This window comes from Notolepis coatsorum, assembly GCF_963971535.1.
Source record: "Notolepis coatsorum genome assembly, chromosome: 5".
NCBI lineage: Eukaryota > Metazoa > Chordata > Actinopteri > Aulopiformes > Paralepididae > Notolepis > Notolepis coatsorum.
In genome coordinates this window covers 57,663,549-57,682,385 of record NC_140169.1, presented here as the reverse complement: position 1 = coordinate 57,682,385, position 18,837 = coordinate 57,663,549, and the positions used below count along the sequence as shown (strand labels likewise).

Below are 18,837 nucleotides of genomic sequence, written 5' to 3'. Positions count from 1 at the left end.
AATATTGTCGTGTTTATGGAAGCTCCCCTCCTTGACTGAGTATAAGATCATATTTAGTAATAAGGGTCCAAATATGTCCCAACAAGAAAGGTACATTTCTGATGGGATACCGTCTCTTCCAGGAGCCTTACCATTTTTCATTTTGGATATGGCCTTCTTGAGTTCCTCTAATGTGATCGGTGCTTCTAACTGTTTAGCGTCGTCCTCCGAAAGTTTAGGGAGAATAATTTGATTAAGATATGTGTCCAATTTGTTTTGATCAAAGGTCGTTTCTGATTTATATAAGTCGGAGTAGAATTCTTTGAATGTATCGTTTATTATTTTGGGGTCTGTTACAAGTACTTGTTGTTTTCTAATGGCAGTTATATCTGCAAATTTTGCATTAATTCTTAATCGCATGGCTAATAGGTGACTAGGTTTAGAACCTTGGGAGTACTGCTGTTGTCTTGTGCTGCGTATTTGCATTTCCGATTTTTGTCTGTATATGGCATTGATCTCTGTTTTTAGTACGTTAACTTGATTTTCTAGTCTAGTTGAGTTGTTGTATTTTAAAGAATTAAATAACGTTGAGTAAAGCGTTTCCAGTTCAGACAGTTTTGTGCATTGATTCTTGCGCAATATGGAGGAAAATATATCCGTGAAATCCTTGATCATACCCTTTACCGACATCCATATTATTCTGGGGTCTTGCACCGCGTTTGCATTCTCCCGTAGGAATACTGTGAGAGCTTCTTTGAGTTGTGTAATGAATTCCTTGTTGTTAAGCAGCATCGTATTAAAACGCCATCTTGGGGCCCGGGAAGATAGTATACCAAATGTTGCTTTTAGGAGTAAATAACAGTGATCTGAAAGCGCATTGGGTATCATTTCCACTTCATATTTATCAAATAGTCTCGGGGATGCAAAGACATCATCAATTCTGGATAATGTGTTATGTCTCGTCGATCAACAGGAGTACTTTCGGGTCGTGGGATTAAGTGAACGCCATAAATCATTTACCCCTGTAGTCTTTGACCAATCTTTTAATGCTTTAGATGAATTTTTTTGTTCGCTGGAAAAGGCGAGGTAAGATTTGTCCATCCTTGGATTCCAAATGGCATTAAAATCCGCACCTATTATAAATGAGTACTCGGGATGGTTTAACATTTCATCGGTTAGTGAAGTGAAGAAACCCTCTTCGTACAAATTTGGGGCATATACCGCTGCCAACGCTATTTTCCTGTTATTGTGTACAATCCTAGCTATAGTTATACGCCCCTCAGCATCCGACCATACCCCCTTTAATTCGATATTTAATTTACGTCTGACGACTATGGCTACACCTCGTACCAAAAGAAGAGTGACTAATATTATGGTATGTGTTATCCGCTAACGTATCTATGTCTTCCTCTAAAATGTGCGTTTCGCTTAGTAGAGCCACGTCCACATGTTCTTTTTTCATCAGTGTGAGCACGCTTTTGCGTTTGTGTTGTTTGTTTATCCCACCAGTGTTCCATATCATTATATTCAAACTAGCCATAATCTATGCATGTTTTTGGTAATGCTTCTGGAGTGCGAAGCTACAATAGATTTACATCCAATTATTGAGGTCCCGTTGAGAGCCGAGCTTAAAAACATATATATATACAAATAAAAATCCCCTATTTTCCCCTCACCCAGAGTTGTACAGGCCTGTGTTCCAAAAACACATCCTCCGCGTATGACTCTCTCCCTTAGGCCACCGGATTGCCCAAACTGAGCTTTGTAATCCTAATCTTCCTATGCTAATTGCCATAGGATCTAACATTTTCATTCTAATACAATAGAATGTCGCTTTTGGTCTTGCACCTTCCCTTACTGTAATGAAATATTATGAAAAATGAAAAAAAAGAGAATAAACTTTCATCGACATATTCATTTGAACCTAGAGCTGCCGCGGTATTGATGTTTTCCTTACCGCACAAATTTGCAAAATATTTCCTACCGCCGCGGTTATTACACACAAAAAAAAAAAAAAAGTTTGAATGCATTTTTTTTTGTAGTCTACTCTTTATAGCATATAGCCTGCCTCTAGTCTAAATGTCTATATTTAGAGGATGACTTTGCAGCATGAATATTGTTTGGGATTCGGCATGCACGCATTCGCTATTAAAAGTGAAACACGGATTCGAAGTCTCCCCTCTGTGTCGCGGGCAGGTGTGGTAGCGGCGTGCCCGCCGGTTACCCCCCCGACCCTTTCTTCTTATTATTATTATTATAACGTTACTACTTATGATTACAAAGGCATTCGTTTTGTGGCATTGACGTTATATAGTTACACGTTCGTATTTACCGGACCATAGCAAGGCAAGCGTTACTCAATTCATATCTCAGTTCCTTTCTTTGCTCAGAGCGTGCCGAGTTGTACCCATTCTGCGGTCTGTTAATAAAGTTTTCAATCAGACAAGTGTATAGAACGAAGGGCTTTTATTATAACATTTCGTTGCAGTAAAATCATTATGCCTCGTTCCCTGAGGAGCGACGGTAATCGACTCCGGTCTCCGGTGGGAGCTAACGTACTATCTAGCTAACGTACTACTAGCCGTGTTGTGACTGTGAGCTCTGATCAATGGCTGAGATTCAGGAAGTAAAAGCACTGGAAGATGCTCCAAAGTGTGACGCGTCTCTCTTCTGACCAATCAGTGGTCTGCAATGTTTCACGTGACTTTTCTGGTACCCAATAGGGTCGCTTGGAACCTCGATAGAGGAGTAGGGTATATCTGCAGAGCCGCAAGCCCAACGAGAGGAGGGTACTTTATTTATTATTATAAAAAAACAGCGGTGACGCGGTATTCAGCCTACACTTGCGGTGGACGTGATGTAACAGCGATACCGCGGTAATGCGGTAATCGCGGCAGCTCTATTTGAACCCTCTACTAACTTATGTAGGAAACATCAGGAAAAAGGAAAAGATTGTAGAGAAATATTAACACCTTAATATGAAGAACAATGGAAAAGAACAATGTAAGATAAAGAGAAAAAAAAAAATAACAAAAATAAAAAAAAGATAAAAATAAGGAGTGAGAGATAGAATAATACTCAACGTGAAGAAGCCATTAGAACAGAATTGAGTAATTAGATAAAATAGAAAAACAGAGCCTTTTAGAGCTACAATGTGCCAATCTCTTCATCAGTAGAGTGATTACTTAAATTGTTAGAATAACCTTGTTGTGCTCATACGTTTAGGTGTGGTTGATTTTTTTAAAGTTTTATTAAGGCCTGATTAAACTTCAGTCAATTGATCATATGCTATGTTTATACCCACCGGATGTTAATGTTAGAGTTACAAGCCTTCGTTGTTATGGTGCATTATATTCTAGAAGGTTGTAGAATACACTAGTACTAATAGACTGTTGTTCCAGAATGATCTAAGTGACCCAGAGCAGTCGAGCGATAAGCCCAGAATCTTCCAGATTGTTCTTATTGTCAATGATATGTTCTTGTCCCCACGGAGACCAGAGGTCTGAAAACATAATGCATTACGAATCGTATTATACACAATACGCATTGGTGTAGACGGCCTGCATATCATCTGCTACTTTTGATGAACACAAATAAAGTCATTCTAATACTGATATACACAGAGAAAGAGAGAGATGAGACGGCTTATCTGTTTTCAGACTGTGTTTCGTTCTGCCTTGGGGGTTCTGCTCCATGTCGATTCCAGTATTCCTCAGCTTCTTTAGGTGTGTGTAATCCAATCCTACGGCTGTCCCTGCCCACGATCGATAACAGCGCCGGGTATGTTAGCCTTGGTCTGAGGCCAGACATGAACAATTTCTGCATCACCTCCTTGTAGGGTAGACGTTGAACGATGGCCTCTTTGCTTAGATCCTCATAGATAAATATTGAGTGTTCACCATGTTTCAGCTTCCCCCGTTGGATGCGAGCAATTTTGATGATGTCATCTCTTATTGCCGTCTTCCGCAGAGTAACAATGATGACTCTTGGCCCGTTGCTTCTTTGCTCCCGAGAACCGATTCTGTAAGCTTGGTCCACTTTCGGCACTGTGTTTAGAAAGTTGTTACCCAAAATCACTGATAGCACTGTTGGAAAGTTGTCTCCATCGCTTCATCTTTAACTTCTTGTATTTTCCTCCGGCATGCCTCTTCCACCCTTTCTATCTCTTTTGTCACCTCTGTCATGCCAATGCTGATGGTGTTCTCGTTCACTTTGACTGCCCGTGTAATATCTGTCACCGTATTCTCCACTGTCGTGATTCGCTCGGACTGTACAGCGACCGCTCTCATAACCTCTTCGAGTTTAGCATAGACGTGTGCTTTGAATTCATCTTTGAGTTCCTCGATGTGTAATTTGAAAGCGACCATCTGTTCTTTCATCAGGGTAGTCAATGAGTTGAAGTCGGGTGGTGTAATTGTACTGCTTGTGTCAGTTGGTGGTATGGGTGCAGTGACGGTACCGATGGATTTGTCTTTATCTTCTCAAAATCAACTGCTTTATCTCTCACAGAGCTTGTTCCTGTCGCTCCTGTTATGTTGACAACTATTGTCTCCCTGTCGGGGCCAATAGTCGATGGTCCCGGTGTAATCTCCTCTATATTCCCCTCGTCGGGGCTTGTCGCCAACGGATCTGTAGCAGCGTCGCCTTGAACGTTTCTTTTTGAACGTGTTTCAATCTGCGCCGCTGGAGTTGACGTTTCTTGTTTCTTTCCCGTCTTTTCCCTATCCTTAACCATGTTGTCTTTTGATATAGTTAGTAGAAGGTCTTATCAATACATACGATGTGGTCTAATCTCTTTTGGTATTGTCCAAATAAGGTTTTTAAACTAAATTAACGTTAACGGGAGCGGAGCTATTACCAAATGCGTGCGCTACATATTGCAGCTAAACCAGAAGCTCTTTTTCTCCCATTTTCTATATATTTTCTCCCATCCCAATTTCGTATCATCCAATTCAACCCTCCCCTGTCTCGAACGCTGTTTCTTGCCTCCCACAAGCCGGCTGCAATGTGGACTAAGTCATACATAGCACAAGTCCCCTCCGGTACTTGAGGTAACAGCAGTCGCATCTTTTCACCTGCGCAGCTCGATCTCTCAGTGGCGAGGAGTAACGCGTGGGAGGCTCACGCTGCCCCCGACACTTCCTGATTCCACTGCGCAGGCGCACCAACCGACCTGTAGGAGTCGCTGTCCACAACGCCCGATCCCCACCCATCAGTTTCCCACCCCCTAATACGGCCAATGTGTATTAGTACGGACGACCAGCTAAACTGAAAGCAAATGTGGAGCGCTGGGCTCGAACAGGCAAGCCCAGCGTCTCCAGCATTTCATGGCGAGCGCATTGCCCACTACGCCACGTAGCCGCCCTAAATTCTCCACATATTTCTATGCATGTGCGTTTATAAACCCAACGCTTACATTATCCCCCAACCTTAACCGCACTTGCTGAAATACAGCGAACATTTGGTGGTTGATGTCGTCCGCCTCCTCAGTTTCAATAATTTATCAAAGACTAAAGTTGTGCCACGCGGCCTGAGGTAATCAAAAGGATCCCTACCCAGCTGTTCCTGCGTGGTCCCTTCCTCCACGAAGGTGAGCCTCTCCAGGACGGCCCAGAACATCACGCCCAGGGAGAAGATGTCGGCCTGGGCCGTGTAGCTCAGGCCGCCCCACACCTCCGGGGCCATGTAGAAGTCGGAGCCGCAGGTGGAGGAGAAGTACTGCCGGGTCAGTGGGCCCGCCCCCCCGCCGGCGCCGCACCCGCTCATCTTGCTCAGGCCGAAATCTGCCACCTGCGGGAGGGAGCCGTGGGAGGGGCAGGTGGGTGCAGATCAATAACAAGGAGAAAGCCAGTGGATAAAGACAGTTAGGAACAATTAGATCAGATCGGATTTAATTAGGGATGTCCGATATTATCGGCCGATATTGGCATTCAAATGTAATATGGGAAATTATCGGTATCGGTTAATATTATTATTTTTCTTTTTACATTTATTTAACCTTTATTTACCCAGGCAAGCAAGTAAGAACAAATTCTTATTTTATGTATTGTCAAAAGTATGCATAATGTTGTGTTAATTCCACGACAAGAGATATGTAATGTTAATTACCTGAAAATATAAACCCTGCATATATCGGTATCGGTTGATATCGGTATCGGAAAAAATTAAGAGTTGGACAATATCGGGATATCGGTAAAAAAGCCAATATCGAACATCCCTAGATTTAATGCATAATTATTACATAACTCAGCAGGTTTTTGTTGAATATAAATAAAATAGATAAAAGTGTAATGTATTTCTGGAGTCGCAGCATCTAAATATTACGTTTCATCAAACATCTCTTCTTTGCAACCCCCCCCCCCCCCCCCCAACCAAAAAAGGTGGAAGGTCAGAACAGACTACAAGTACCACAAATGCGTTCAAATCAGAACCCACTCTCGATCCTGTGAGCCTGAGGCTCATTTAATTAATAATTTTTTATTAATTAATTAATTTATCCAAAGCGCTTTACACTTTGTTCCTCACATTTTACCCATTCATTCACACACCGACGGCGGAGGCAACCATGCAAGGTGCCAACCTGCTCATCGGGAGCAGTTACTTAGGGGTTAAGTGTCTCGCTCAAGGACACTTCCGACACGCTGCCCGCCGGAAATCGAACCGGGAACCTCCGGATTTACCAGACGACGGCTCTACCTCCCCGAGCCACTGTCGCCCCCGCCCGAATTAAATTCACCAACCAACCTTGATAACGGGGCCGTCGGGCGCGAGACACACCAGCACGTTGTCGGGCTTCAGGTCGCGGTGCGTGATCCCCAGGCCGTGCAGGAAGGCCAGGGCTCCGCTGAGCTGCAGCACGATGCTGTGGTCGCGCCGGCCGTCGGGGGGCCTGGAGAGCAGGTAGTGGTTCAGGTCGCCCCCGTCACAGTACTCCATCACCAGCCACAGGGCCGAGCAGCGGCGCGGCGCCCCCTCTGCCCGCCGCTCCTCCTCCCCAGCGTCCCCGCTCTGCGCCGGCCTCTTCCTGGGCCTGCCGAGAGGCCTCTGCTGCGGGGGCAAGTTAACCACAGTGGTCGTCTCATCCTGGAGTTTATCCTCGGTACTCTCCGGAGCGCCGACCACGCTCCCCTTCAACACGCTCTCCACCAGATCCACAGGCAGCTTCTGTGGCTTCAGCGGCTGCAGGGTCCTGGGGCCCGTCTGCAGGAGGCAGTCGTGGAGCGTGATGACGTTGGGGTGGTTCTGGGCCGTGGCCCGCATGGCCCACAGCTCCTGCAGGTAGAGCTCGATGCACTCCGGGCTGCCGCAGGGCAGGCGCTTGATGGCCACCCTCTGGCCCGTCTTGGACATGTGCCCCTCGAACACCACCCCGTAGCTGCCTCGCCCCACCTCCCTCTCCAGGGTGTACAGCTCCTCCATGGAGCTGGGCACGGGAAGTTGAATTCTGGACTGATGATGTGATAGCTGACGAGGGAAAAGTAAGTCAAAACATGTATACTTGTTAGATAGCTAATAAGTTCTATATGGCACATTTTATATGGCAAACACAAGCCAGTTGGGTCATAGTCATCCCAAAGGCTGATTGAAAACTTTATTAACAGATTGCAGAATGGGTACAGTACAGCTCAAGTTAAGGGGATGCAGACCAGAGAAAGACTTTCGTCTTGTTTACATCAGGGTCCCCCATTTTCAATTCATCGTAACATATATAACATACATGACATACAGATAGACAGTACTGCTACATCTATACATTTATGACATACCAGATTTGCAAATACAGTACTGTTTGTGATACGAAAAGAGTCCAGAAAAAAAGGTATATACATTTGACATAGAAACTGTTGGAGGAGGTTCGGTGGGGGGGGGGGGGGAGGTTGGGTAGGAGTGGGGGGAGGTTGGGTAGGAGGGGTGGGTGGGGGACACTGTACAACTGTACAAGCAAAACTGTACTGACTGGCTGACTATGGGATATGTTTATTATAGTAAGTTACAAAAGGTGCTGCAAGTGATATTCCATTATTAAATAGCTCTACATTCACGGCAGCCATTGGTCAGTAACATGAGTCTCCCAGTCCCTCCGCTCTGCAGAATCCATTCCCACTTTATCCAAATCAGGAGAGAGAATCCTAGATATTTTCACTTATTTCAAGAAACGTTGCCCGGCCCAGGCCCAATTAGCTTACTGCACTGCCAGACTATTTTACTTGTTGTATGTGCTGTTTTATTACATCTTTTTGTCAGACCATTGTTGCAGTGTAGAGTTCTCTCTCCTGATTAGATAAAGTGGGAACGGGATACCAGAATATGCATTTCCCGTTTACTGCAGAGCATAGGGACTGGGAGAGCCATGTTACTGGGTCTATACAAGTGATTGTTGTTGGAACATAGACCACTTAAATTAACTAAATAAATACCACTTACAGCACCTATAAGTAACTCACCAAGGCTGTGTGTGTGTGTGTGTGTGTGCCCTTGGCCTCACAAGTCAGAGGCCTTTGCTATAGTAGGCTAATGATTTTGATATTTGGTAGTGGCAGGATTACAGACCAGTCAAGGAGAATAATATTAATAACCCAACAGCTTGAAAGATGTTAGTCTATGTGGTAGCCCCTTTCGTGACTTTCGGTTTGCAAGCCTGGGGCTTTTGTGACCGGAGTCACTTGCTCACACGCCCCGATTACCCAGTAGAGAAACGACCAAGCGTCATCAAGGGGCTCGCGGTGTGTCAAGAATACATCAGATCTGAATTTCAAAGATACCCAGCGTACAATATGGGTCTAACACAGCTTCACGATGGGGTCTGGAACAGGGGCGGATTTAGGATTATAGGAGATCCGGGGCTTAGCCCAGATAGGTGCCCCCCCCCCCCCTTTTTTTTCCTTTTTTTTTTATATTTTTTTTTTTTGCAGGCAAGGGGTGGTTTGGAGAGGGTCAGGCACAACCCCCTCCATGGCAGATTTTCTTTTAATTTAATTAACCTGTACGTGCAATTTCCTGCAATATAGAGCCTTCAATCTTGACCAATAAAGCTGCTCTTTTCACTATAAAACTCAGTTATCCATAACGTAGTTATGGTTAAATTTATATATTGGGGGGGGATATATCATATTTTTCATATGATCAAAAAGTGGTGGAGCAAGAGCATACCTTTGCTCCCCCAAGTTCAATAGTGGGAGAGCAGAGATGCTCCGAATGCTCTTATGGCCAGGCGTCTATGATTCACTGATACAAAGTAAAATAGTGCAGTGCAATAAAATAGTTAGTAAAATAGAATAAAATAATGCAATAGTGCATTGCAATAAAATAGTTATCATCGTATTTCTTCGGGAGGCCGGTAAGGAGTGCATTACAGTAGTCGAGTTGGCTTGAGATAAAGGCATGGATCTGGTTTTCAGCGTCCTTTTGATTTATAAATGGCCGTACTTTAGCTATGTTTCTAAGGTGGAAGAATTACGTTTTTGTCAACTTGTTGATTGTGATTTAAAGCTTAGGTCTGAGTCTACCATGACACCAAGACTTAACTCACTCAAATACAGTTAGCAGCTGGATAGACCACAGATGGAAATTAGCTTCTGCTAAATCTGGTGCAAACATATTTTCATGTAACAATGATGAATTGTCAAAAAAAAAAAAAAAAAAAAATTTAAATAGATTCGGGGCTTTTCAGAAAACATTCGGGGCTTGAGCCCCAGTAGCCACCCCCTAGATCCGCCCCTGGTGCCAACCTGCTCATCGGGAGCAGTTAGGGGTCAAGCGTCTTGCTCACATGTCGCAGGGAGGAGCCGGAACCGATCCGGGAACCTTTTTACGATTACCAGACCGCTCTACCTCCTGAGCCACTGTCGCTAAGAGTGCATCTACACTAGTAGCTCATCAGAAATCCAGTTATCTCTTCTATCCAGAGTCACCTCCTTGTGGTCAGTAGACATGCGAAGGAAATGCACCTCGCAAGGGTCACTGTCTAGTCTACCTGGGTAAGAATGCCAAGTCTAGTCTACACACTCTACCTGGGTAAGAATGCCACGTCTAGTCTACACACTCTACCTGGGTAAGAATGCCAAGTCTAGTCTACACACTCTACCTGGGTAAGAATGCCAAGTCTAGTCTACACACTCTACCTGGGTAAGAATGCCAAGTCTAGTCTACACACTCTACCTGGGTAAGAATGCCAAGTCTAGTCTACACACTCTACCTGGGTATGAATGCCAAGTCTAGTATACACACTCTACCTGGGTATGAATGCCAAGTCTAGTCTACACACTCTACCTGGGTAAGAATGCCAAGTCTATTCTAGACACTCTACCTGGGTAAGAATGCCAAGTCTAGTAGACACTCTACCTGGGTATGAATGCCAAGTCTAGTTCTGGGACTTAGCCAAACATCTTCCTGTGAGAAATGCACCCCCTGCACAGGAAACACATGTCTCCTAGACTCCACCAGGGTGGGAAATGAACCACTACCAGACCACCTGGCAATGGAGTGCAGGTTTGCTTGCGCCGGTCTGCTTCCCTGCCCTTTTTATAATCACACTTAGAGCTGATCTTTATCATGGGTAAGGTATTTTATAACAATAATAATAATAATAATAATAATAATAATAATAATAATAATAATAATAATAATAATAATAATAATAAACGAGCCATCCTCGGAGCTGTACATTTAATAATATTGATCTCTGCAGTCGGCTGTGAGGCAAGTGCGCAGCCAGGGACCGTCTAAAAAGTGCAACACCGAAAAGAGACACTACAAAAAGATTCAATAACTTCACTGTCATACAATATGGTCTGATATTAACATTCAGTATTCAATATTGTCTGATTCAATATTAACATTCAGTATTCAAGTAGAACAGCTAGCTGTTGTGGACACTCACCTTTCCACAGCAAAACGGTAAGCACAGGACCTTGGTTGAGAAATGCAGGTTTCAGTCTATGTGTTGTAGGATAGACAGTCGTATCTATCCTGTCTCAAGATGAGAATTCTTGAATATATATACCGGTAGAACACAAATGTTCTAGAATGTACTATTATAACATCATGTGACATCACAAATGTTCTAGAATGTTTGATTATGACATCATACTGTGACATCACAAATGTTCTAGAATGTTTGATTATGACATCATACTGTGACATCACAAATGTTCTAGAATGTTCTATTATGACATACTGTGACATCACAAATGTTCTAGAATGTTCTATTATGACATCATACTGTGACACAAATGTTCTAGAATGTTCTATTATGACATCATCTGTGACATCACAAATGTTCTAGAATGTTATATTATGACATCATACTGTGACATCACAAATGTTCTAGAATGTTATATTATGACATCATCTGTGACATCACAAATGTTCTAGAATGTTTGATTATGACATCATACTGTGACATCACAAATGTTCTAGAATGTACTATTATGACATCATACTGTGACATCAAAAATGTTCTAGAATGTTTGATTATGCCATCATACTGTGACATCACAAATGTCCTAGAATGTTCTATTGTGACATCATACTGTGACATCACAAATGTTCTAGAATGTTCTATTATGACATACTGTGATATCACAAATGTTCTAGAATGTTCTATTATGACATCATACTGTGACACAAATGTTCTAGATTGTCCTATTATGACATACTGTGACGAGTTCCAAACCTTCGTTTTTAATTAAAAAAAAAAAACATATACTATTTTAAAAATTATTATTATATATCCTCAAACTAAATCCTCAATTTGAATAGTTATTCAAACTTCGTCAGGGTTTTTCGAACGGACGTTCGAACATTCGTTTTTAATAATTTTCTTTTAATAAAAATAAATAACTCATTTCTTTTTATAAATTCTTTTTTATATATATATATATCCTCAAACTAAATCCTCAATTTGAATAAAGTGATTAATCTGATTAAATGAGTTGAACCTTCGTTTTTCTTTTTTCTTTTCTTTTGTTAGTGATGTAATGAAAAATAACACTTGGAACAAAAAAAACGATAATATACGATTGGTAAACAGTATGACCGATATTATCGGCCGATATTGGCATAAAAATGTGATATCGGAAAATATCGGTATCTGTTTTCAAATTATTATTATTTTTTACATTTATTTAACCTTTATTTACCCAGGCAAGCAAGTAAGAACAAATTATTATTTTATTTATTGTCAAAGTATGCATAATGTTGTGTTAATTACACGACAAGAGATATGTAATGTTAATTACCTGAAATTATTCCGTTTTTTTTGGGGGGGGGGGGGGGAACCCTGCATATATCGGTATCGGTTGATATACTGTGACATCACAAATGTTCTAGAATGTCCTATTATGACATCATACTGTGGCATCACAACGGAACATGTTTGAGTTCCATTTGAATAATATAAATAATGTGTTTGGTAAGGCTGTCCCCGAAGCCTGTTTTTGGGATTCAAACTTCGTCAGGGTTCTTCGAACGGACGTTCGAACCTTAGTTTTTTTTAAGCGAAATAAACACAAAGGACACCTCTTTCCTATCGTAGTAAGGTAGACAATGAGCTACAGCCTTATTTTCACCTAAACGAGCCGTCCTCGGAGCTGTACATTTAATAATTGTAACTGAGGGGTACAATTCCCTGACTGTATTACTAGATATGATACTTACTACCACTACCTTTGTACTTAATATTCGGCCACCCAGTACACGGCATAAATATATTATGATGAACACTGTCACGTAGATGAAACGGATCCAACACAAATGTACGAATTAGAAATAGGTCTTTATTTCTACACAACGATGGTGTGTAGAGCAAGCACTTAATCAAATCAATCACATTTATGAATGGGAATTAGTATGCACTTTTATGGCAAGAGTATTCGTCGGTATATCAATAGAGAATGTCCAATCTCTGAAGGCGCAGGTGGTACATATACGACCTGGAATAGTTTAAGGAATAACAGCAATGATACTTCAATGATTATATACTGGATACACTAGGGGGGGTTAATCCGGTCGCTTGTAAGCCAACAGGAGTAGGAGGGGGGGGGGGGGTAGAATCCGGCTGCCTCATCCGGCCAAGGGTATCCCAGGTGAACCCACTGTAGTGCCGTTCAATGCGCCGGCGATCCTTGGACCACAGATGAAAGCAGGTGGACTCTTTGTGGGCCGGCGTCATCCGGTCCACGGAGGAGAGACGTGAAGCGACCTCGTCTTGCAGAGCGTCTCCTCACCTTGTGTCCTCTCCAGGGGGGGGGGTTCCAACACACGGCAGTGTCGGGGGTCTTTATCCATGGAATAATCAAAGTATACAAAGCATAATCCGTGCCTGGGAAGGCGGGCTGTCGTCGGTAGAATAATCCGGTATACAGGTCCACTCGCTCGTCGGCTCTGGAGCTCCTCGGGTGCAGCTTCACGTGGGGTCAACCACCCTGGATAAGCAGCCAGTTCTCTGCCCGAAACGATGGGGTACTGACTACGGTAGTATTCTCACCGCACGAAGCACTATATATTAACAGACTATTATTAGCTTAATAGACTACGTCCAACTCGACGATATAGTGCCAAATATGACTATTCAAATATTAATATACACGATGTCTCAATACCGATGGTAGGCGAACTTGGCCTTACTCCCACACGTGGCGTCGCGGGGAGGCTTTACGTCTGTGACTCTATTGGAGGGTAAGAAACTGGACTGAAAAGGAAGTCCTACTTTAGTAGCGCAGTATATATACGCACTATGAACAAATAGTCCCATTAGTGGTGCGGTAGTCAGATTCCTACGCGGAACTAGGACTTGTTCGTACATGTGGAGCGGTACGTTTGAACTGGGTCTGAGGGGTATGGCAGCCTGGCACCAAGGTCTCGACCAATAGTAGAATGGAGACTATTATGGGATGTTCAGTAGGCTAGAATGGATATTCAATGCATATTGTACAAGGAATATACAAGGGATATCAGGGAATATTAGAGAATATACAAATACAATTAAATATATATATATAAATAAATATATATATTCGGTTTAATCTGGCCCTTCACAACAGCCACCCCCTGATTGGTCCCAGACCTAATCAGTTAAACAGAGACAGATTAATCGCGTTGTCTATTTACACATAAGGGTTTGCTGTAGGGGTCAGTCAACTTCACAAAGTCATAGGGTTATAGGGTCATGGTCATCATCGATTGTGTCTGGGAGTCGGGGCAGTTCTATGAGCCTCGCCACGGGACGGGTGTAAGTGCGACCCTGGACGAGCACTTCAGCTGCTCGGACCTTGCCGTCGGCACCGGTGATCACTTTGCTTACGCGGCCGGCCGGCCACATAGCTCTGGGCAGTGATTGATCAATAATCATGACGACTGTTCCTTCTGTCAAATTGTCTCTCTGGGCTCGCTGCAGTAGAAGCAATTCTGCTTCCTCGTAGTTAGCTGCTGACATATCAGCGGGGGACTTGCACTCCGGGTGGTACCGCAGGAATGTTCTTTGTTGTGCACTCTCTCTGGACGTGCAATCGTCTATGTTAGGGTCGGTGGAGGCTACGGTGCTCAATCCACAGAACACAGACTTCTTATTTTCCACCTCCTCTGGACTTGCTTCCCTCGGGATAGGCATGGGCCACTGTCCTTCCGGGAGTCTTAGGAATGCGGGGCCGTCACTGTAGACATTGCGACGGGTGAGGTCATCCAGGGGCATCCCCCGGGTGATGACGTCAGCTGGGTTCTGTTTTGTATCAACGTAGCGCCACTCTGTTTCTCCGGTTAACTCTTCGGTTAAGTCTTGAATCTCGGTGACTCTGACTCCCACGAAGACTTTGTACTTGCATGAGTCCGATTTGATCCAGGCGAGTACCGTCGTGGAATCTGACCACAGGATTGTTCTAGACACCGGTATGGTGAGCTCACGTTGGATGAGCGTGGCTAGGTGCGCTCCGGCTAGGGCTGCGCAGAGCTCTAGACGTGGGATAGATTGTTGCTTGCGTGGGGCTATTCTCGAGCGGGCGAGGACAAATGCTGTGTAGATCTCTCCCCCCTTCTCTTGGGCCCGCAAGTAGGCTACTGATCCGTATGCGACCTCTGAGGCGTCACTGAAGACGTGTAAGTCCATTTTACATGTCTCTGGCCTCACCGTGGGTGGGAAGTAGCTTCGGCGCATATTAACGCCTGGGAGTGAGTGGAGCTCCATCTCCCACTCTCTCCAGGTGGATGCAAGGTGTGCGGGAATGGGGTCGTCCCAGCCCTGGTCCTTGTCCCACAATGCTCGTACAATCATTTTTGCCCTGGTGGTGTACGGTAGAATACATCCTAGCGGGTCATATTGTCGGGCGAGTGTTGTGTACACACTCCGTCTGGTGGTCGGCGCCGCCGCCGGCCTTCCCTGCTCCGTAGTCAGGGGCTTGTGTCTGTAGTGAAGCGAATCTGTTTTGAATCGCCACACCAATCCCAGGGTCATCTCCTGGGCTTCTCCCGGGATTGTAGCCATCCAGGTCTCGCTGCTGGCTGCCTTGTCCTCGGAGGAGAGGCTGCGCAGTACTTGCGGATCGCTGCTGGCCCACTGCCTGAGATCAAAGCCGCCTTTGATCAATGAGGCGCGGAGTTTAATCAGGAGAGCCTCGGCTTCTTCCTGGGTTGAAAGGCTTTGTAGACAGTTGTCTACGTAGAAGCTGTTCTTTACGCTGTGTCGGACCTCTTCGTCCGCTGCTGGGTCCTCTGCTACATGTTTCTGTAGTGCAAATGTCGCACAGCAGGGGCTGCACGTCGTTCCGAAGGGGAGGACTTCCCATTGGTAGATGGCTGGGTGCTCATCTCCTGGCTTCTCTCTCCATAGGAACCGTAACAGGGGCTTGTCCGCCTCTACTAATCTCACCTGCAGGAACATTCCTTTAATGTCCCCGCTGATGGCCACCTTTTCCTGGCGGAAGCGGAGTAGAACGCCGAGTAGGGAGGGGCCGAGTGTGGGACCGGGCAGTAACTCTTTATTCAGATTTTGGGATCCGATCTGGTAGCTGCAGTTAAATACTATGCGGTCTTTACCGTTGTGATGGACCTTGTGGTGGGGCACGTACCACGATTCAGTGGTCTGGTCAGCCTCTTTAATGTCCATCTTTGTGACGTGTCCCGCTGTGATGAGCTTCTCAATCTCAGCGCGGTATACACTCTCTTGGGCGGGGTTCTTGGCTAAGCGCCGCTCCGTGTTCAGCAGGTACCGTTCTGTGGCGTCTGTCTTGGCGTGGAAAGTAGGCATTCCTTCTCGCCGCAGGAGTGGCGTGGCGTATCTCAACACGCCGTTGACCGGGACTCTCTTGGTCCCTGTCTCGAGGAGGTGAATGGCGTAAATGTCATCTTTAGAGCGAATGTCTTTCTTTCCGTTCTTAAAGGGCATTTGTTCCAAGGTCCATAACCGCTCTACGTGTTGCAGGAGTGCGGTTTCTCCCTCTGTGACTCGGGAGTGGAGACATCTAGTGGCTGTACTTCGGTTGAGAGATTTGGCGAGCGGGCCTTGGAGAGTCCATCCCAAACGGGTCTCGACTGCTGCAGGACAGCCTCGGGGTCCGGTATGAACCCGGTCTATCGGGACAATGAGGTCTGCATGGTCGGAGCCTATCAACAGGGTCGGCATAGCATTGTCTATGAGCGGGATCGGTAACTTGCGCAGATGTGCATATTTCTCCATCAGCTTGGCGACGGGGTATGTGTACCGCGACAGTCCTATTTCTTGGCTGGTGAAAGCGTCTGTAATCTGGTACCGTCGCTCAGGCTGGCCGCTTGCTGCGATAGAGAATGAGACATTTTCGCCCTTTATCGTCTTCAAATCTCGTCTTATTGTCCGAATTGTCATTTGGGTTTCGCTTCCCCACAGCCCTAGCTGGGCCGCAGCGGAGGCGAGCAGCAGGGTCTTCTCTGACCCGTCATCGAGGACGGCGTAAGTGTCCAGGACTTTATTCTGGTAGCTTAGTGTCACACTCACTACTTTTAGGAGTACTCGGGCTCCACTGCTGCTGGCGGGATCGATGTACATGACGCTCGCTTTGCTGCTGGATGGTGCGGGTGAAGGGCGCCGTCTGTTACTGTCGTGAAGTATGTCCAGATGGGCTCCATCGCACTTGGTGCACCTTTTCTTTAAGCGGCATTCGGCTGCCATGTGTGAGCGCGCACAGCGAAAACAGCGCTTGTTGGACTTTATCCATTGACTTGCTTCCTCCGCGTTCAGCTTGGGGAAGGAGTCACATTGCGCTAGCCAGTGTTCTTTCTCACAGTAGGGGCACACTATCTTCCACTTCTCCGTTCTGGAGGGGGTACTGTGGCTCCTGCTGCTCGGTACTGACTCCGATTGGTGCATCACAGTCACCGATCTTCTTCCATCATTTAGTCGTCTGGTTCCTTCTCTGGAGCCAGGGGTGCTCCGTCCGAATGTATCTAGCCGTAGGCTGCTGACTTCTCTCGCCAGGAAGTCTGCTAGATCGAGGAGGTTCGGTTCGGGGCCATTCGGGTCTCGGTGGTCCCTCTGTCGCCTAAAACGCTCCTGTCGAGCGGGCGGCAGCTTCTCCAAGATCCTTTCCACATTTGAGTTGGCGTAAAGTTCATGCCTCCCCTTCTCTCTCTGCGCTCCCAACATCCCTACCAGGGACTGCACTCTGATGGACAGGTCGTCCAGTGCTCGATTGTCTATTGCTGGGGTTAAGCGGTCGATGTGTCGGATCTCCTGGATCACGTAATCCCATATGCGCCCATACCTCTGGTCCAATGCTACCAGCGCTGCTGTGTATGGGGTGGTGGAAGTCGCGTAGGCGAGCGCTATATTATGTGCGCGGGGTACCTTTAAGTGCTTCAGTAGGATGGCGTATTTGTGGCGTTCATCCAATACATCCACCAACATGGTCTCCAGACACATGCGGAGTTCTGTATACTGGGCCCGGTTCTCTTGGGTGAAGTCGGGTACCATAGGCGTGCCAATGTATGACGCTGACTGTGGATACATCGGCGAGCGTTGGGGGAGAGGCCTCCTAGGCGAGTCTCCTCCCGCTCCTTGGTATGGGCTGGTACTGGCAGTGTACCATGGCCCGCTTGTCCAGGTGCTGTTCCTCGGTGCGGGTCGTGCGTCGTGCTCACCCGTGTATAGAGTCGGGGGTCTGTAGCGCAGCTCCGCGGGAGTATAGCCTGGGCTGTACCGGACCTCCTGGTCCGGTAGAGTACTGTGCTGTCGTCGGGCGTGGTTCTCCTCCTCTTCCTCTTCGTCTTCAGTTAGGTCATCCAGTGCTTGTAGTCTCTGGTTTAGCCTCTCCACAGGATATGCTGCTCCTTCCCGGTTGCTAGGTCTCGCTTGGACCGGTGGGGGGAGGTGGTCTGTGGGGGGTATAGACCTCGTCTGTTGGTCAAGTTCAGGGTTGTTTACTCGGCTAGGGGATGCCGCCCTGGAGGTGTGTCTAGACGAGTTCCTGGAGCCTCTGGCGGAGGGAGAGGGTGTTGTCCGTCTGATCAGCTGTTCTATTAGTTGCGCTTGCTGTCTGTCGCGCTCTGCGTCCCGTAGAGCACCAGCAGCTTCTCGCTGGCTGTCTGCTCGGTCTCGGGCCACATTCTCTTCTCTCTGAATGCGTCTTAGTTCTAGACGTATATGCTCTTCTTCGCTCCGCTGCTGGATCTGCAGTCGGTCGCGTTCAGCAGCGGCGTTCAGGCTGATGAGGAAGGCCTGCTGTAGGGTCCTCTCTGCCTCGCTGGGAGAAGGCGGTTGTATAGGGGAGCCTTCCCTCGGGGTACTCCTTGCGGAGCCTTGGAGCTCTATCTCCACGGTGCTCTCCCCGTCTTCTTCCGTGCCGAGTTCTCTCTCGGTAGCGTTGTATTCCTCCCGGGACTCATCGGGGACTACTT

General features: G+C 46.1%; 1 protein-coding gene across 2 annotated transcripts in view; it reads right to left on the bottom strand.

Annotated features, from left to right (window-relative positions):
* Window positions 1-18,837, bottom strand: part of LOC311229356 (serine/threonine-protein kinase pdik1l-B) — a 33,200-nt gene that overhangs the window by 8,695 nt on the left and 5,668 nt on the right. Inside the window, exons 2-4 of one of the 2 annotated variants that reach the window (XM_084315443.1) lie at window positions 10,859-10,888; window positions 6,724-7,443; window positions 5,535-5,769 (exon numbers count right to left, since the gene is read on the bottom strand). In XM_084315443.1, the coding sequence (XP_084171569.1) occupies window positions 5,535-5,769; window positions 6,724-7,398 (910 nt within the window). In that variant the 5' untranslated portion in view covers window positions 7,399-7,443; window positions 10,859-10,888. The remainder of the gene's footprint in view (window positions 1-5,534; window positions 5,770-6,723; window positions 7,444-10,858; window positions 10,889-18,837) is intronic. The other variant, XM_084315442.1, reaches the window with a different exon arrangement.